This window comes from Mytilus trossulus, chromosome 9 (genome assembly GCF_036588685.1).
Source record: "Mytilus trossulus isolate FHL-02 chromosome 9, PNRI_Mtr1.1.1.hap1, whole genome shotgun sequence".
Lineage (NCBI taxonomy): Eukaryota > Metazoa > Mollusca > Bivalvia > Mytilida > Mytilidae > Mytilus > Mytilus trossulus.
In genome coordinates this window covers 33,506,106-33,528,494 of record NC_086381.1, presented here as the reverse complement: position 1 = coordinate 33,528,494, position 22,389 = coordinate 33,506,106, and the positions used below count along the sequence as shown (strand labels likewise).

Genomic DNA, 22,389 nt, shown 5'->3' with positions numbered 1-22,389 from the left:
TTCTGTACAATCGGTCATCTAGTTAAGACAGCCATTAAAAATCAAGATATGTTAGATAACCACTCTCATTTGCAATGTTTCATCGAAGAGTTTCTTTGAGTTTCTTTGACTTCATAGTCTTCACGAAAGACTAGTATAATTCTTACACTCTTAATAACCTCTTCAGCACAACAAAGCTTGCATTGTTGTGTCGTCTCACATTTCGTCCGATTTGATTTCAACCTATAGTACTACCGAACGATAATTATGGCCTTTAGCAACACAATAATATATTAAAAAATGAATACTGCCTTCTAAAAGACGTTGATAGTTAAGGGACACTTTCAAAATAATGGGCTTCGTGAAGGATAAAACAATAATATTCAGGATGTAAAATACCGTCAATGATTAGAAACATTATAGAATTAAGAAAATCAGATTGAAGTATATGATATTAAAAAACTTCCGGTACTAAAATTCTTACACTTTAAAAAAATGGTTTAAGTTATCGAAATCTGAAGCTAAGTTACAGACAGTCATGTGCAATACAGACCATTGAGACTAACACACACGTTGCTATCAATATTACCTTAATAAGTTCCCTGATTCTCCTGTTGGTGTCTCTTAAGTTTACTTCCCTCAGTCGTTTCAATTTAACAACAGGCTTTTTCGCATTAAGAATGTGAAAACGTTCCGTTTGTAGCACCATCGTGGGCGCAAAATGAAGTTTTCTCGTTTCCACACTTGTCATTATACTTTTAATACATTAACCATGTACTTTAAAAATTCACATCCATTATATATATTCCAATCCTTTTTTTAATATACATACACTTGTTTAGCATGTGAAAGGTTTTGTCAACTGCATTGTCCACTAAAATCGACGACCTCATAAACTTTTAAAGATGTCTTCTCAATTAGACGTTTAAATTTACTCTTTAAAGTGTGTTATTTAACTAATTTCAGTTCGTTTGCAAATATATCAAGCTTAAAATATTTAATGTATTTTTATTTATATATCTACTCTCCATTGCTTATTGTATCGATAGAAGTGATTATACTCTCCAGTTCGAGCGAAAATATATAATAAGCAAAGGATATTAAAGTTAAATATTTTCATTGTAAAGTAGATTTTATTTGCATTGTATTGTTACCATATTAAGGTTTCACCTCCTTTATTTCACAGTTGTCGTAAAAGCATGTGCATTTTCATTCCACATAGGTAAATATCACTTCCGTTGAAAGTATTTCTTCTATATATTAGTATTAAATTATCCTTTTTATAACCATAGTCTATTTTCTTTTCATCCTTATTTCAAAATTTACAGGCTTCGTTCTTTGACAACAGTCCGATGTTTCCCGTTAAACTCCGATGTTTCCTATTTTGAATTGACACCTGTATTTGGAATTGCGCTTTGATAAATTGAGTTTGATGTATAACTCCATTGAACGTTCAATTATGTTATTCATGTTCCAAGCAGAAGAAACAATGCATGAACATTCCAAGATGTTTCAGAAATAAAAAATAAGAACAACGACAGTTTTCATGGTCGAGAAAAAGTATACTGGTTTTAGCCTGATAAACGTATTTTGATTTAAACCCTGTTGGAGACGTACTTCGAAATCAGTGGAAGCCCATTAGATCAAAACAACATAGCGGAGTTATCGTATAGATCAAAGCCTCGTGACCGTACGTGTCGCCAACATTTACTGGTAGAATAACACGGATTACTTCTCAATTTTTCCTCATTATAAGCAAATAATACGACCGACTGATAAATTCGGTGAATATCTATGTATAGAACGCTCATCAATTTAAGTTAGTTTTTGTGTCATAAATGGACGCAGTTTGAATTTAATCACAACAGTTGTTAAGTATAATTCAAGTATACGCGTTGTTAGATAGAATAGGCGTTCTATAAATCGAGTGGAAAGTATGCGGATTTAAGATTTAAAACGTTGAAAAGATATATTTATTCGAATAACATTTTCCTTTTCAATAAATGTCTAATTTTAGACTTTTCAATTTAAACGGTATTTGAAATATAACATTGCGAAGGAAAGGATTTCTAATGTGTTGACTTATATTTTTTCACGCAAACGGTTCGGATGAAAGAAGTTTTCAAATGTAAAGATTTCTGCTTCGATAAGTATGACATGTAATGAGTTTTAATTCGATGAAAATTTAACCGATTGTATTTAATGTGAAAATTTTGTCAGTTCTACTGATGACTTACATACACAGTGTAGATACTATTCTGTACGCTTTCCGGAAGTCGCGATTTTCGAAGCGAGAACTTTTTGGATCACATTTTAAATTTGTTGGATATACTATATTAAACGGTAAGATGTTCATCTGTACATTGCTTAATGATTAATTCAGCTGACATCGATACTCACAAATGGTTTATAATTAAATTTAGCACATTCATTATTCGAATCTTTGCCTTAATTAAGAGATTTTCAAGTGCATCACTAAGGAAAATCAGTTGGTGAAACTAAAAACAATCTTTTTGCACTCTTACTGTACAAATTAACGTAAAATCCAGACTTAATTTACTAGATAAAGTGTATTTTAGGTGGTGGTAGAAGTTTCAGCCAGATCTTTGAAGCCAGAAATAAGAAAATTACACTTGTTTGAATTTCTCACTGTACGATCAGTCTCGCTTGTATATTTTGAAACTGTATGATCAGTCGTTATTTCACTGTATTCTAGTAGTGATTTCAAAGTTATTTACGATACATTAGAAGATGGCATTTTTCTTTATAACACAAATATATTTTTAATAAATTTACATCCTGTAAACTTTTCATACATATTTTAGCTTGATAGGGTGTACTCGGCTTACTACATTAAGTATAAGGATGTTTGAATGTGGCTGAAATAAGAAGAAGGTTTGTTTGTTTATAGAAGTTTCAGAAATGTCCTCCGTTATACTTAAAAAATTGTACAAACACACAGATTTAATTGTTACTATATAAAAATGCATGAATTTACAAACATTCGAGGCCGTACTGTAGCCTATAATTGATCACAATTCCTTCACTTTGTTTTGGATGTAGATCTGTCTCTTTCACACTCAATTGTACACCACTTTGTAAAGCGATGGTTTATAGTGATAATGAATCCGTCTTTCCGTTCGTCCGTTGGACCGGTACAACATGTTTCGCCGGTTTTGCAAGCGCATCTCCTCATTAACCACTTAATATACATTGGTGTTTACAGACATTTTTAAATGGAGAGGAGGTCCAATCCAGGAGAAAAGAGGATTCCAAATATATGTTCCCATACAAATGCATTGAAAGTTGAAAAAAAGAGTTTCAAACCGCCAGATCCCAATTTTCTTGAATCCGTCACTGGTATAACTATGACCCGACAATTGTTCGTTCAAAGTTCACATTTAGGATTTTGTATGTTTTTATAATATTTGCTTTTTATCAATTATTCCGAGTCCTCATTGCGTTTTAATAATTTATTAGTTTATTGTATTTTACGCTATTCAAAAGTTACTTGTATTTTACACTTAACTATAATCCTTTCATTCAGATTAATTATCAAAGATTTATATCCGTCTTTATGATAAAAGGTTCTGTAAGAAAGAATATAGATAAATTGACACTAAGTGATAACTGCCGAAAGCCATTCTTGACGAAGCATGTTTTGAATCTGTAATCCCCGCTTTCTGCAAAACGCGAATTAATTATTTAATAAAAAGATATTTGATTGGTTCCTTTTCCGTATATCAATCAGTCTTTTGAATTTGTATTTTATATTTGTTTTTATGTTGTTTTTCAGTGATGTTTTGATATTTGAAATATATGGATGTGAAATAAATAATATGAAAACTTTCCAGCGACTTGGACTTTATCTAAACTACCGCTAGTTTCCCCCGAAACTAATGAAGATGACAGAGGTGACCAACAACCTGGTCATATAACTATTAATTATTTTTTTCTCGGATTCCGTATCATAAATATAAAAAATATAAAAAAGAAGATGCGGTATGATTGCCAATGAGACAACCGTTCACAAGAGATCAAAATGACACAGATATCAACAAATATAGGTCACCGTATGGCCTTCAACAATAAGCAAAGCCAATACCACAGAGTCGGCTATAAAAAGCCCCGAAATGACAATGTAAAACAATTCAAACGAAAAAATTAACGGCCTTATTTATATAAAAAAAGATATGTATTTCTTATTTTATTAAGAATATTTTATGGGGTCTCTGTATATAAGATACGGACTTGAACATTGCATTATATGGGGGCACCCATCAGATATTCCCAACCGTGACCTCCAAAACCAATTTTTAAACTTTTCTAAAATTGCTCCATTTGTAATCTATTAATGTACTATGGACCTTCTATTTCGAATATTTTGTAAAAATATTTTTGATGTTTCTCTATCGTAAATACGGAGTTTGTCATATTAACCTTATATTGGGCGTACCTATTTTATATCCACAACTTCCTTCAGACACTTGTCATAACTTAATGAATCTTTTTTTTCAGATTCCTTATTATTTAATTCAATTGTGTACCTCTTATTTTGGTTTTTCGAAAAATCATCAGTTTTTAATTTCCATGATATGGACTTTTCCATTACCTTATTGGGTGGTACCCCCTTACTATACGCAACTTTCAAAAACTTACCATATACTAGTATTAATAAAACTTTCTCATATTCGTTATTAAATGATGCCCCTGTGCACCTATAATTTAGTTTTTCTGGTGGTTTATTTTTTTCCCAAACATGGACTATAGAAGTGGCGGGGTATAATTTCGTTAATTCTTTCCTCAATACCTAATTTTTTTTAACAAAGCTTTCTCTATCTATTTTTTGTCATTTTAAAAGAGACAGGCTTGATGTATGTAATCACCAATTGATCAACGGTAGACGGTGTAAATAGTCTTTAAACATGTAATAGTTAAACCTGAGACTACTATAACACATGTGTTATAGTAGTCTCAGGTTAAACAGATAACTGCAACGACACACTAATACAGTCCACAAGCGAATCATGTATTGCTTTTTAGGCATTTGATTTTAAGTAAGACTGACGGAACAAAAACTTTTTTTGCCGTCTACAAAAATCATCAGAAATATATTTGTATTGTCTGATGAAAGAAATTACACGTTATATAGTTCCATGGACACAATCATAATATCACATAGACACGTATATACCTTCAAATTGCCGTTTTTTTCAGTCAAGGTCGTTAAAAAACTTCCATTTGTTGTTGTTTTTTTCTTCAAAATCACGACTGGTCATACAGACAAAAATCTGAAATCGCTACTAGAATACAGTCAGTTTTAGACTGATCGTACAGTAATTTATTTTGGGAACCTCAAGGAAAGCATATTTTTTTATTTGAAATACGAACATTCTACTTAAATACGGTAGGAATATTGAAACAGTATATATTTTACTGTAAACTGATGCAAATATTCGCAATAAAAGATTATTTGCTTTGTACTACGAGAGCAAAATTGTCAATCGATTTCACTTTTTTCTATGAAGTTGGTGTGATGCACGCGAATATTTTATATTCTACTGCATGCTTTCGTTACAGTTACTCATATTTATGATGTTATACATACATTTAAGATGTGCGAAGCACTTTATAGATATAGGAGTAAACAAATGATGAGAAAAAGCACCAAAACAAAACCGTTCTGTAAGCCAGTTTGAAATCCTCGCTTCGAAAATCGCGACTTCCGGATAGCGTACAGAATAGTATCTACACTGTGACATAGATTTACTATCAATTAAACACTTAATTATGTTGCTTCCGAATAGAAAAAAACCCTGACAAAGACGTCAACGTGACAAGAGTATATCAATTATAGATTCACGCTTTCAAAACGTGCACCTGTACTTAAAATTTGTTTCTCAAGAATAGATATTAAAAAAAGATGTGGTAGGATTTTCAAAAGTCAACTCTCCCACAGAGACCGAATTACATAGAAATTAACAACTATAGGTCACTGTACGGCCTTCAACAATGAGCAAAACAAATACAACACAGCTAGCTATTTAAAAAGGCCCCGAAATAACAAACATAAAACAATACAAACGTGAAACCTAACGAACTGATCTATGAACAAAACAACAAAGAGCTTATACTGACCAAACTCTATCACAAATATTCATTGACTGATATAAATGCAATTTCGTTATCTCTAGAAAATATATTCATGATATAAAAAAGAAGATGTGGTATGATTGCTAATGAGACAACTATCCACAAAAGACCAAAATGACACAAACATTAACAAATATAGATCACCGTGCGGCCTTCAACAATGAGCAAAGCCCATACCGCATAGTCAGCTATAAAAGGCCCCAATAAGAGTCGTCTCAAACATTTCTAATCGCTATGAAAATTTCGTTGGCAAATCATAAGAAAAAAGAAAATTGTTGTTTTCAGAAGATATAGAATACATAAGACATAAGTTTTGTCATTAACTCCAGAACTTTAGGATATAAGTGAATAAAGCTAAACAAGAATAGACTAAAATTTGAATACCTAGGGTACAATCAAAAGCCGCAAGTAGAGTTAATAAAAGACAAACAACAACATTGCCAAATGAAAAAAAAAACGTCCAATCAAATTACACAAAACTACACAAAGAAAACTAACAGGGAACATCAGTTCTTCCACCTGATAGTAGCCCTGGTCGCGTTCGTGGCTACAAAACATTCTTTTGATTACATAAACAAATAGTACTAATTAATTTTTTTACAGTAAAACAATCACAAATACGAAAAATTCCAAATGTAGTTTTAAATATAGAATTAAGAATTTGAGAGAAAACATCCAAAAATCCCCGAATAATAAAAATTAAAAATAGACCTTGCACAGCATGTTGAAATAGTACTTTAATTAACAAATATTAAAGTACATGAACACATTCTTAATCAAATCTCAATATAGATTCCATGCTGAGTTGAAAGTATACCCTGGCTTAGCAACATATAAACATTGACATAACTATTATTATAACACCAGCTTACCTAAAATTAAGTTTTATTATTTGACAAAGATCAATGTTTGCATGTGTATTTACTGATTAAATCTATAGTTTGATATAGGACATACAACGTATAGAAAATCAAACAAAATCACGGTAATCATTGATTATTAAGAACTAGGTGTCACCACCTTTTACGCTTCTTAATGATCACAGTTTTCCAATAGTCTTTATTTCACAGAAAGTCATACTTCGTTAACATATTTACGGTTTTTTATTGGATTATTTATATGTATATAATTGTTTCTCGATAAACATTGCAATGTGCAGTTCTACATCACTGAAATGTCTGTATACCAAGTCAGGAAGATGACAGTTGTTTTCCATTCTTTTGACCTTATGATTTTTTCCATTTGTTAAGTGACTTTCCGTTTTAAATTTTCCTTAGAGTTCGTTATTTTTGTTATTTTACTTTTCACGCTATATTGCTTCAACTTTCATTACTGTAAAATTGAAGCGTTCCATACAGAGAATTTAATTGACCCTCCTTTCTTGATAATGAACACTCCTATCGTAAGGGAGTCTTTCAAATGAAATCACCAAAGAGCTATACTATAACTGCAGGGTAAAAGTTTCAGGGTTTATAACACGTATTGTATAACCTTTTAAAATTTGCACAAGAGCCAAAGCGCGGAAGTCAAACACATTAAAAATTTGAGAGCAGCAACAGAAGCTTTAGAGACATAAAAGAGCATGTAGTTAAAATTGTCAAATTGCTATCAAATAATTTCACTCAAGATCAAAAGATTGGAAGCATAGTACCACATATGTAACGTGTGGAAACATAAAAACCAAAACGAACCGATTTGAAATAACGTTCTGCAAAGTAAAGACAATCCATACTGAGTAAACCAAATTTCTAAGTACAACATTACCAATGGGAAAAGCAATTATTGAGTTATACCAGAGATTTAATATTATACTTCTTTGGTAATACCATCCCATTATTATGAGATAAAAATCAATTTTATCACATGAAAATAATGAAGTGCAGAGAAAAGATAATCTAAGAAAAAAAAACAATTTCAATGAAGCAGTTGTATAAAAGCCAGCAATGACAAATTTTGCTCTGATTTCACAACTCCGGTAACCATAGTGCGATATCCCTATCAACAAAAAGGATGTTTGTTACTTCCGAAGGACAAAATGTACCGTTAAACGAAGATTCTTATTTTATATTATAGTCTCCGAAGGTTAGAGTAAAGCCAATTAAAAATCGTCATGTGCAATTATAGCTGAATTGAAAAATTGTAGATTTTAAAGTATTTTGATCCGTATGAAGAAAATAAAAGCTCGGTTTTTGATCTTTTAAACTTAATATCTGAGATAATTGATTTGATAATCATTGTACATGGTTTCAGCACGGCAATTAAAAATAATATGAAAGTCTGTAACACTATTTGCATCGCTGACAATATTAAAAAGTTTAAAAGTTCATGTTGAGTACAAGCCTAAGTAGATAATTAGTTTACTAAACGTCAATATTTTATATTCTATAAATTATTCGATCTCTAATAATGTATACAAATTTGATTTTTCCCATATTGGAATTTACCTATTAACCAAGAAATGACCTTCATTAATGCCTTGAAAGTATATATATCAAGCCAAATTAAGACAGAATGGTCTATATCACTACAAGATGTGGGGTTTGTTCATTGTGGAAGGCCGTACGGTGACCTATAGTCCTTACATGTTCGTCATTTGTTCTTTGGTGGATAGTTTTCTCATTTACAATCATGCCACATTATCTTCTTCTATGCTCCTATCTTTGTAAATTACAATTCAACAAAAGCGAATGAGTGCTGTTTACTCAAATAAAACGCTTTATTTTGTATACAGTTTAGAATTTGCTTTTATATATACAAAAATAACTTGTGACATAATATGGAAAAAACTTTTGAACTAAAAAGTAATTAGCATAATATACATTGTATAGGTGATATTCAGAATTATTTATCTTAACCAGGAAGTTGTTAACCTACTTGACAAGCTATCATCAAGATTTTAAACAAAGCGCAGTCTGTTTGGTTTATTTTTATATAGAATGATGGCGGAAGCGATATCAGAAATAAGAATATTTAGAGATGTATTGTTCATGCATCGTTGTCAATATAATAGAATTTGATGCGACTGTCGTACAAGTGAGATGTTTAGCTAGCTAGAAAACCAGGTTCAATCCAGCTTGGTAAAGGCATTTTCTACATTTTCCAAGTCAGGAGTATGACAGTTATTATTCATTTGATGTGTTTGAGCTTTTGATTTTGCCATTTGATTAGGGACTCCGTTTTGAATTTTCCTCAGAGTACATTTTTCTTTGTGATTTTACTTTTTGAAAAGTTTATACAGATAACAAGAAATATCAAGAATTGATTTAAAGCTAAAACTATTAATACAGCGTCTCAAAAATAACTCCTAAAACTAGCCAAAACTAAAAGACAATCTTTGAAAACGAGGATAAAAAATTACCATTGCAATAAACCAGTAATTCGCAAAATGTAAGTGAACTTGAAAAAAAAAGGCTAGCTTTTTTGGTCTATAATCAATTGTTACATTATTTATAACTTTATCATTGGCACAAAAACTAAAGTGTGGCTTAAAATTGAATAGAAAAAAATCATAAACTGCATCCATGCAAAGGTCGGAAGTGATGCCGAGAAGTCATCAGAAACAAAAGTGCCACCAATGAGTCTTCAACACAACTAGATAATCCCGTCCTCGGATATTTTCGTCACTAAACACAATTCGTTCTGTTAGGTGTTTAGTATCATACCATCATAAATAAAGGCAACAGTAGTATACCGCTGTTCAAAACTCATAATCCCATGGACAAAAAACAAAATCGTGGTAACAAACTAAAACTGAGGGAAACGCATTAAATATAAGAGGAGAACAACGACACAACATTAAAATGTAACACACACAGAAACGGACTAAGAATTAGACAAAATCCTATGAGAAATATACGAGAAGAACATAACTGAACCATGCCAACAACTAATGAATTTATTTCCGATGCATATACTCTATGAGTAATTCAATATTTATGCCAAAAAGTGTTAGCTTTATAGATATGACAACAGTATTGTATCTTTAGTATCGACTATAATCTCATATAGTTATTCCCCAAATATCAATTCTTTTTTATAGTTACACGGAAGGCTAATAAAAAAAGACAACTCTCAATCCATTGAAATTTGTTCAAATAAAACGAAATTGATTAACCATCACTATTATTTACACAATTAAATTGTAAAAGTGAACTAATTATACATGGGATAACTTGGAAAAATAATAGTTTTCTAAATTCTTGTATTTAACCCTTCTTAAAATGTTGTGTTTGTCGCAGTAAGAATCATCCAATACATTTCAAGGGATCATGATACTTCAGTTTTGGTTATGCTATTTGTTTTAATATTTGCAAACTTCATTGCGATTAAAGAAATAGATAATCGCTGAAACACAATTCTGTAAAACTTGTTTTTGATTACTCAAATAACTTATTTCTAAAAAATATAACTATATAATTTATTTTCACGTTTAATAGCCTGATTTGGAAACTGGTAGAGTGGGATACACCAATTTCTGTACCAGTTCTCCCTTAGTTACTAAATGAATTATATTTTTCCGACAATCAATTATTACTTTTTTCTATAATCACTTGTTTTGAAATTATAGTTTGCGTTGAAATGAAGTTTTTGACACCTTGTTAACAAAATAAATATATTTGACATTTCAAGACCTCCTTATTATCTCGAGTCTGACATTTTCAGTGATTAAAAATCTTATTAATCGTATAATCCATATGATTTTAAAATGAAAACATTTAAAAGATTTGTGTATTGTTTGTCTTTCCCCATTTTGATCATTCAGAGTTCGTATTCCAAAATAAGAATAAGGAGAAGATGTATGATTGGCAATAAGACAACTATCCATCAAAGTTCAAATAAAAGTGGTAAGCATTTATATGGAACCAAACAGCCTTGAAAAATGTGAACAAACCAGGACCGAGTTCAATATCGTAGCAGCTACATAGCTGCTATCAATATCTATGTAACAACTAGTCTATAGCTACACTTTCAAATGTCAAAATCTACGTAGCACTACATAGCCGCTACGATATTAAACGAAGCCCTGTATATGGTAGCTTGTCTTATATGTTGACATGAAGACACGTTTCGATTAGAGGTGAGATTGATTCGGAGTAACATTTTCAGTAAATGTTTGAAAAGAATCGTTCCCACCACATGATAGTTTATATAAAAAATACAAAATAAAAATGTTTTCGTTACGACACTAAATTGAGTTGTTCTAGAGATTACAAAATAAAGTTCACAGATACCTAAGAGCAATAAAAATCATAGGTTGCTGAAAGAGGGAACATCGTGGATAAAAAAAAGTTGAAACACAAGCTACAGTCAATAGAAATGTAACAGAAAACCTGAAGATGCTTAATCATAATCCTTACAAAATAAGGTTGAAATTTGGTGCTCTAGAATGGACCATATTTTTCTAGTGACACCCAAAATGCAAGCTGTTGGGTATAGCAAACACAATCTTTAACAACTAGCATTTGTTGATATCGAAACATATATCCCTAGGTTACAGTCAAGAATATTTTTAAAACAGTTAAACCGTAACATGTTGCTAAATGAAGTGATGAAGATATCTGTCCCAATGGCAAAAGCCCCCCAAAAAATATAATAAATATAGGTACACACTTTTCTGTATACGTGTATATAAAGTCATACAGAACAAGCCAACATACATATTTTTAAAAGGATTCAATAAAATGTACGTCTGTAAAATATTCAGAATATATTGGCCTTGAGGGTGCAACTACTTTACTTTATTTGATTTCCGTTGCTAAGACTGGTGAAAATGAGAAATTGATTTGAATTCTCTATAGATACCATTTATACACTGAAAACTTTCTTTGTAAAATTTGTGCAATTCGATTTAAATGACAACGTTTTTTAAATTTTATGATCATGACTTAGGGAAATATAAAATTTTAATGTATTTTGTCTTTTCAATAAAAGTCTTTTGTACCGATATTATATATTTATATTCTAATAGGTAACAGACAATACTATGGGGTTGTATAGGCCAATAAGACAGTGCTGTTATCTTCATTGATTTTATTGTCATTGAACATTTCAATCTGTATCTGTTGTTATATGACAAAGAAAAGTATATCAAGGTGCACTAAGTAAATAATATATCTTGTCTGATGATGGACCGGTCCAAATTATTGAACATTGGAGATTGTCTTTGTTTGTATCACTGAATTTTGTTGCCCTAGATACTTAACAGCAGATCTTCGGAATTAGGAAAAGGGTTATTTATAGATTGTCACAGGGTTTACACACTTGTTCATTATTGTGATTTGGTCACATATCTGTTAAAATTGAGAATGGAAATGGGAATGTGTCAAAGAGACAACATCCCGACCAAAGAGCAGAAAACAGCTGAAGGCCACCAACGGGTCTTCAATACAGCGAGAAAATTCCGCACCTGGAGTCGTGCTTCAGTTGGCCCCTAAACAAAAACAAAGGCCAGAGGCTCCTGACTTGGGCCAGGCGGACAAATGCTTTTTTTCTTTTATTGTATTGCACGGTTACTTTCCTATCGACTATACTTTTCAATTTCTTTAATTTATACCCTTATATGAATATGAAATATACTATTTATTGATAGAAACATATCTTAGCTTATCAAATCATGTCAAAACCCAACATAATGTAAAACAGCAATAAAGGAAAATTTCAAATGCAGCACTTTACTATAAGTGCTCTGTTGTTTAAAGTTTTATAAAGATACGTTTATCGACAAATCAAGGTATTCTCTTTCCACCAAACAAGTATAAAATAATATAATTTGAAACGGATTTTAATCCTACCTTTTTCTTTTTTGGTTCCCATCCACGTGGAACTGTTGTAGTTACTTTTACTTTAGACCTTGCTTTTATAAAGTACGGAAATTCTTCCATCTTATGAGTAATAAAATTTGTTATCCTACTGCGTGTTCAACATCTCTTCCACCGATCACATCAGTTTTAAATGGTGTCCTCAATATATATTGAGATACTTTTCAAATTGTTTACTCAATTATAATATACTTATTGTTCAAATTTGTCGGATCAGTGCTATCAGATTTAAATCGATGGTCAACGTTTTGTTTTTAATGCAATTATTTGATTTCCACTTTTTATACTGGTGATGTGCATATAAATGTTCTTTGATGTAGGTAAAATGTTTACACACTTAAAAAGTTTGCATCAAATTACAAAATATGTTAACATAATCTGTAATGTTATACCACAGCGTTTAAAGTAAATACGGAGACACGAATCCAAACCGGAGAGGTTTTTTTTTTAGATGGGACTGTCTTTTTGCACTATTAAATACTGATGAAACGATATGTTATACATGTCTTTTGCATATGTTTGATACTAATATATCGAGTGTTTTGTAACAAATAGAAACACGAACATCAGTTTGTTGAAGCGCGAAGTAAAATGTTGTTAGCTTCTAATCTTTTCTCTTTGTATTCCACGAGTAGATCTGTATAAGGTGCTTATCACATGGCATTCATATCAAAAACTTAAGTCAATTCAACAATATCTATGGTAGAGAATATATTCCCAAGACGTTTAAAGAAAACAGAAGATAACTATCCGGTTTTACTGCTAGCGCTGTTCATTTCCATATGAATCTTTCGGTTATTAGTCAAACCATTATATACAGACTCCTAGGATTATAATGGTCATGTAGAAGTTTTAAAAAAAGAACAGTGTTTTTAATCCAAATCTATGGAATCAATGTCATAACAGGAAAGTTGTCTATACAGTGTACACAAGACCACTTGACTCTTCACCAATCCCTCAATTAGACAAATTAACTCCACGATTCTAAAAGAAGATTACACACAGAAGATGACCCTAAAGCGGATTATGGCCTGGAAGATGTTCAACAAACAAGCGTGTTTTATATAGAAACCAAACGGTTAAACAATGAACCCAGTAAAGAGTCCATAAAACAGTCAATAGATTGTTTACCCAACACTTGACATCCGGGGTACTCTATAAATAAACTAACTTCAATGATAAACATTTATCCAGTATTAGGAAACTGTTGTCTTGATTAAATATTTTAATCTGTGTGCAGTAGTTTTTTCAAACAAAGTGAGTGATGTCAACAGGGTATCTCTTCTCCTGTGTGAAGATAAAATTGGTGGTATAATAAATTCTTTTCGGGTATGAGAAGAAATAAGACTATCATTCACAAGACTAATCCTTTTTATAACTTTACTGCATAGTTATGTCAAAAAGATTCGATTCCTGTTCATCAATAAAACTATCGTGCCGTTTGTAATTATTTAGTTTCGTACGATTCCGGAAGAAATTATTCCGTTGCTAGCTTCTTTTTGACGACTGTCATGTCTTCTTTTCAAACTGTATTTTTAATATTAAATCCGTTTGTAAAATCATCTATTGCACGTTTCACAAAAACAACTATTAAAGAGATTTATCAATTTTCTTTTGTCCTGGCTATATTACTGTGAACAAATGACTATGTCAACTTAGTATCTAGAGTCCAAATAACTTTTATATATCAATAATTAATAACTTTCGTGGGTGTATTCTCCAATGTGTACCAAATTCCAAAAAATAATCTCAAATATTGCTTTATCTTTTTCTCCATGAAATAAGTACAAACTTCTTAGTCAAGCTATGCGATACGAGCTTCCGAGATGCTGGATGCTTTTTCTTTTGTCTGGATAGTCCTTAAGCAACTTTAAATTCACGTACTGTATCAAACGATAACAGCGTTAAATGTTTAAAAATAATTGATAAATGCCTCTGTCAGATATGGGAAGCTAAATGATCAGACAATTATTAACCAAAGCTTCACATGTGGCTTTGAATACTTTTTAAGAAACTGCAAGCTTCCGTATAATACTTGATCAACAAATAGGCGGAACGGACTTGATGGAATTACTTCTCCTTTTTAGCAATGTCAACATTTACAGTGACTCCATGTGTGCGTGTTTATAACAAATATGTATGACTACGAACAATAGGGGCATAGAAAAAACCGTCAAAATTTTATATGAACGAAATAAACACTGAACAACGGTGTTTTTGTGATGAGGGAAAGTATATTGAGTAATTTATACATTAAATTAAACAGTTTCTTCAAGGACCTTTAAATTTCAAATTTCCCCACATTAATATCCAATGAAATTTAATAGATTATATACAAAACTTCCTAATTTCATTTCATGATACGATGATTATGAAGTTTTTCGCCGTTCTGATCACAACCAAAGTCCTGATTTATTTATATCTCGTTACACAATAGACTTAATACCATCGGATAACCTATTAGTTTAATTGATTTCTATTTGATTTCCAAATGATTTCTAATGAGATAACTATTTGTGGTACAATTAAGACTATTATTGTGCATGATGATGATTTAGTCCTCTGTGTATTGGAAGAGCACCTGCTATCAATTATACATAATTTACTTTTTAATTGATGTTGCTGTCATTTGACAATATGCAAACAAATGCAACAAAAAAACTTGATTTAAAAAAATACTAGATATGAAAGCCTTATATACTTTGCTATAATGACATTCTGATCACAATAAATCAAGACAATTATGCAAATAATGTCCAAACTTAGGACAGTTGGTATTTATATTTGTTAAAATGGGAATTTGAAGGACTGAATATTGAGTTGTTGAGTGGTTACCAACGAAACTGATATACACCAAAAATGAAAAACAAAAGCTATGACAATTTGGAAATGAATACATATACATTCACTACGGAAAGGGATGCGGGAATGTTTTCAATTGTCTATCTATCATTTACGAAAATTGATTTAAATCAACCAACTTGTCAAAGAAAGTAGTATGAATAAACGTTAAATGTTTCGTCAAAGGAGTTATGATTTTTCTAATAAAATGCAAACATTGTGCAGCTTTATTGCATAATGCAAATGTAGTAGTAAATGTTTTTTATGAGTCAGGTATTTGGGCTACATCCAGGTGGTTATTGAATATGCATAAAACGCGATTTTGGGTATATGAAGCAAGAACGAAACGAAAGGAAATCAAAAGACATCTAGAGGCTAATGGCTGGATTTCAAACAAAAAAATCAAGAAATTCTGGATAATTTTTATGTAATGGAATAACCTTCTTTATTACGTTTTAGCAAAAAAACATGTTGATAGACTAATTAACAGTTTCAATAAATTAGAAGTTCCTCGTGCTTGTCTACAACTTTCCGAGTCTTTTATTGGTTTTTTTTCCAGCAGATTTGTAATTCGAATGAATTCATATGTGACGCTGAACAACCATATTAAAATAAACAGTACCTATTTCTCTATCACCATTGCATCGACATATCGACAAATGACATTTTTACAGTGATGCTCGAGGGCACAATATTTGAAAATTATATAATGTAACTACCAATGAAGCTGTTTGCAATGACAAAAATATATTTTGGCAAGACTTTGAGCACTGAAAACTTTAATTAATACTTTATCCATACTGCCATGTGCGTATCGAAGCACTGCCCTATTGGCTGGTGATACCTATCCGCCATTGAAGTAAAGGTGCCAATATCAGATCAGGATTTCAACAAATGATGTCGTTTCAGTAATGCAAATATTTGAAAACTTAAAATCATTCAGGAGGTTATATAACCGAATTAGCATATATATATAACACAAGCTTGAGAAGAAAGTATAGTGATGCATGAGGGATATTTCTTATTATAGAATAACTTCCTGGTGAACTGAAGACATCTATTGTATGCTATACCATTATGTGTGTCAATGTCATGTTGGTTTATTTATTACAATTAAGTGATATCCGGGTGTAAACAATTTTATTGAAGGAAATTCTAGGAAATTTAAACAGGAATAGACATGATACTTTCACGTTATTGTATTTCTCAATAGAATGGCAAATAGTGTAACAAACCCAATTTGTATAGGATGTAGTCCCATATAGTTTTAAGAAACAGATATATATAGAATAATAGGTAGTTTCGTTTTTGATACTGACTATATCATGTGGAATATCTAGACGAGCCCGTTAGGGCGAGTTCAAGATATTCCACATGATATTGTAAGTATCGAAAACGAAACTACCTATTTTTCTTGTTTATCGGTAATTATGACGTCACACAATGTATTGCCTAGAATATTTTCAGTGATACAGCCAGTACGTTGATACTCGACAGTAAGATCAAAGAGAAAAATATACGAATTACCGATAAATGAAAAGAAATGATGCATTTGATTATCAAATTCAAACATGTACCGTTTTCAGATTCAAAGTCTAAGAATTGAAAATACCGTCAAACAGTTATCAACGGCAACAGGATTCTAATTTAGTACGACAGGCGCGCGTTTCGTCCACGTAAGACTCATCTATGACGATCAGATCAAAATAGGTATCAAGCAAAACAAGTACAAAATTGAAGAGCATTAAATAGCATTGAGGACCAAAAATTACAAAAAAGTTGTGCTAAATACGGCTAAGGTAATCTATTTCAGGGATTAGAAAATCCTTATTTTTTCGAAAAATTCAAAGTTTGTAACAGGAAATTTAAAAAAAAACCAACATATTATTTATATTCATCTTACAAAGAAGTGCTGAATACTGGGCTGGTGGTACCATCGGGGACGAAACGTCAAACAGCAGTGGCATCGACCCACTGGTGTAGAGAAAACAAGAAAGGGGAGGATAAAGAACAGAAAAGAAGTCCCACAAAATAAAATCTGTTATATAAATATAAAGATTGAACACAGACATACAGACAAGAGATGATGCAAACTGAGAAAGGCTATCGATGCATTTCAATTGCTCGTTTGTGGTTTCTTAGAAAAAAAAATATTGGCCAAAGGTGGACAAACATTTCTCCAATATCTTTCTTGATTTCTGATGCCATGGATGGATAAGGTAGACATTGTTGAAATTGCAATGTACGCAATGAACGCCATCAAGGCATCAATAATTCTGTCTAAGGTTTCCAATAATGAAAAGATTCAATGTTATCTTTCAAGTTCCAACTCGCACATATTCATAAAAAATGTTGTAAGTGAACTCATTATAGTATACCATAGATCTAACATCAGCATATTAAGTTTTGCGAGTTTAAACTTACACAAACACATATGCTTGGAAAAGAAAGTCACCGTATCTCTATGTATAGCAGTTAATACAAGCGGTCATGAGGTAGCGCAATGGATAAAACATTATTGATGGCTTCTGTACTGATTTTTCAAAACAACGTCTGCTTAGAAACGGAAAATGAGAACAGAGAGTAGACACATATTAACACAGAAAAAATGAACTAGGTATGTCCATATTAACACAAAACAGGATGACATAGTGTATACCCATTGAAATGCAGACACAGATGACGTTGTGAATGATCACAGATAATTGTAAACACATTTATGATATAGAAAAAAAACCGAATCGATATCAACCCTTATATGGCATATGCATTGTATAATAGAAAATTGTAACCTGTAAGTATATACAATAAATAAGTTTATGATAACATAAATGAAGTCCATTAGAACTATTCTTAAACCTGTTTGCCTTATAAATGACATTATACCAATAAAAAATCAAACTGAGTATCTACTGGATTCTGACAAAAGTGATAAACATGTCTTACCTTTGTCTATGCCATAGAATCAATGCTATATATATACTAAAAATAAGACACGAGACTCAACTGAGCGTTTTAACAAATTTATATTCAGCACGAACTACAGTTATAGAAAGAAAGAACATTGTGTATTCTTACAGTTACTAGTAATGTGTTTCCCTTGATTTTGGTTTCTGATCCGGATTTGTTTTTGCTTAATCGATTTGTTAGTATTGAACAGCGGTATACTACTGTTGTCTTTATTTACATGGCACGCTTTATTGTTAGACTGTTTAATTTTACTTTAAACATGTTTTATTTTTAAAAAAATCCTGTACCTACCGTATAACATACACATATAAATACAGTAATACAATACTACTAAGGTATTCGGAAATAAGGTTTCCCTTATATATTGTTCAATTTTAAATGAATAAAGCAGAAACATATATTGCTAAACCTTAAGACAGGGAGTAAAATGACATGTACAAGTGACTGATATTAAAGACCATTTTGCAAAATAATTTATGAAATGTGTCGATTAAGATTAAAACTAAAATCAACTAATTTCTGCAAAACAAAAAATGTTTTATAGAAAAGGACAACGATCTCTTTTATTGTTCAATTATTCTAGCGAATTTTAAAGAGGAACCCATTTCAAAGATGGACAGTTGGCCTAAATGAGAATACAAATTACTTGACAATAAACCTGTATCACCAAAACAAACTTAAACATTATCAATCATACCACTGATGAGTATAATCGATGCTTTAAATGTCCAACTATAGACAATTTTAGTATTGTATCAACGGAAAAAAGAATTATTTCGATTACATGTCACAATTCTAGCCATGTTTTGTATCAATACGACTCCTTAAAGTATTAAAAACGTGTTTTTTTTATAAATTCATGTACAAACATTTATCGTGTCCATAGTATTTACCAGTGGTTTATAAGTACATGTATAACAATGATTTTACTGAATAAAGGGAAGTAATGCAAATATTTTTAAAAGTCCTACATTTTCTTCTATTATGTATGCTATAAAGCAAATGATTTGTATAAGAAATAACCAAACAGTTGCCGGAGCATATCCCTATCCAAGGAAAATAAACGATTGAAGAAAACGACTGATTTTGTCTCAGTGAAAATAGAAAAAAGAAAGAAATATAATGGTACAAGGACTGATGAGGAAGAGACCCTATTTATAACGACCTTATTCATGTGGACATCCCGCTAACATGTTTAACCCCGCCACATTATTTATGTTGTATGTGCCTGTAATTCAGTGGTTGACGTTAGTTTATGTGTTACATATTTGTTTTTCATTCATTTTTTTACATAAATAAGGCCGTTAGTTTTCTCGTTTGAATTGTTTTACATTGTCTTATCGGGGCCTTTTATAGCTGACTATATGCGGTATGGGCTTTGCTCATTGTTGAAGGCCGTACGGTGACCTATAATTGTTAATGTTTGTGTCATTTTGGTCTTTTGTGGATAGTTGTCTCATTGGCAATCATACCACATCTTCTTTTTTATATAACAAAATTGAACGTTCCAAGAAATAAAGGTCATGGCACGTGTTTAGAGTCGTCTGTTGTAGGTAAAAGATCCATGGATCTTTTAAAGCACTAGATGATATAAAATCGCTATTGTTTAAATCAAATTTTGCATCTTGTTTGCTTAAAATATTAACACTATCATATCTGCATTCTGTATGATTCTCAAGGATCCCTAAATAAGTGTCAACAAATGACGAACTATGAGAGTTTATTACAAATCTTCTTTTGAGAGTTCTTATGAAGCAACACTACAGATCATAAGTATGGGATAACTTATAAATAAACTCATCGTAGATACCAGGACTAAATTGAGTATATACACCAGACGCACGTTTCGTCTAAAAAAGACTCATCAGTGACACTCGAATCCAAAAAAGTTAAAAATGCAAAATAAAGTACAAAGTTAAAGAGCATTGCGGACCAAATTTCCGAAAAGTATTGCCAAATACAGCTAAGGTAATGTAACCCGACTCTCTAACAATTCGACTATGTCTGCCATTGACAAGAAAAAATATTTCACAGTAGCTAGTCAAGATTATCGCATTGAGAAGCATGGGTGTTTAAAAATGCCGGAACATGTTTATAACCGAAAAGAAAGTTAAAAGAAGAGCAACATTTTAAAATTCAAACTTGTCAAAAGTGTATTTGCATGATAAAGTTGTTACGGTACCTTAGTATAAATTGTGAAAAAAAATCAGCATTTATAAACTTTAATGGTTTACTTTTTATAAATTATTATTTGGATTGAGAGTTGTCTCCTTGGCACTCACACTACATCTTCCTATATCTTTTAAGAGTTTAAAGTCGAATATTTGAAAGCGCTTGCAATACAGGAGTTTTAATAAGATTTCTCATACACGTATGCATGATTACCTAAAAAAAAATAATTTGTCAACTTATTTGTGAACCTATTGATCATGCATTCGAATGAGTGTGAACAGTTTCCAGAACAACTCGGTCACCAGCGCATTTTTTCTTTTCTTTTGTTTCACTCCCTAATGTTGTAAAAATCGTAAACCAACTCATTTTAAAAATATTTTCACTTTGCTAAACTTCAATCGAACTTTTTTGAAAACATGTGAAACAAAGTTTTTAACCTGCAGATACAAGGTTAATAAGAAGAAAACTGGTAAACTTTGTTGACATTATCATTTCGCCCAATATTTTTTTTGCAATAAAGCTTAGGTGCATAGGTTATATGTTAAGAAAACAACAAAGGAAATTTATATAAATTTGATGGTTACACCCAGATAAAGGGAAATAAGCCGACCTCTTCACATTAAATCAACTACATTTGATACTGGTTTTTTTAATGAGTATGCCATTTTGGCAAATTTTCAATATATATTTTAATTTTGGAAAATTTAAATCTTTGAAAAAATTCTTTTCCTTTGTAATAAATCATTAAAAATTATCTTAACTTCAAATGTGATATGAAATATTTACTTGGTTTTCCTGTTTGAATTGTTATACACTAGTTATTTTGGAGCCCTTTATAGCTTACTGTAAGGTTTGGGCCTATGCTCTGCTTTTAGTTTGGCATAAGGTTAGAAACATTATACATATCATAGGGAACTTGATAGGACTTCAACTTTATCAAAACCTCCCTTGGCCAAAAAAAAATCACCAAAAACTATATCCTGAAGCGGGACAGACGGACGAACGAACGGACGAATATACGGACACACAGACTGAAAAAAATAACGCTCCGAAGTATAAGTAGGGAATACAAATGGTCGCTCAGAAAAATGATCAGGCTCACACCCTCTCAACTCGAGTCCTACAAATGATCTGTAATGGCAAAGCAGGGGCGGATCCAGCCATTTTTAAAAGGGGGTTTCCCAACCCAGGACAAAATAAAAGGGGGGGGGGGTCCAACTATATGTCCCCATTCAAATGCATTGATCGGCCAATCAAACTAGAGGCTCTAAAGAGCCTGTGTCGCTCACCTTGGTATATGTGAATTAAACAAAGGAAGCAGACAGTTCATGACAAAATTGTGTTTAGGTGATTGTGATGTGTTTGTACATCTTACTTTACTGAACATTCTTGCTGCTTACAATTATCCCTATCTATAATGAACTTGTCCGTGTAGTTTCAGTGGAAAATGTTAGTA

The 22,389-nt window shown here is 31.5% G+C and overlaps 1 protein-coding gene across 4 annotated transcripts in view; it reads right to left on the bottom strand.

Moving 5' to 3' along the window:
* Positions 1-22,389, bottom strand: part of LOC134685601 (uncharacterized) — a 61,612-nt gene that overhangs the window by 29,042 nt on the left and 10,181 nt on the right. The window contains exon 1 of one of the 4 annotated variants that reach the window (XM_063545504.1): positions 12,924-14,608. The exons of 2 other annotated variants lie outside the window; for them this stretch is intronic. In XM_063545504.1, coding sequence (XP_063401574.1) covers positions 12,924-13,013 — 90 coding nt within the window. In that variant the 5' untranslated portion in view covers positions 13,014-14,608. Of the gene's footprint in view, positions 1-568; positions 1,621-12,923; positions 14,609-22,389 lie in introns of those variants that run through there. One more of the 4 variants, XM_063545501.1, reaches the window with a different exon arrangement.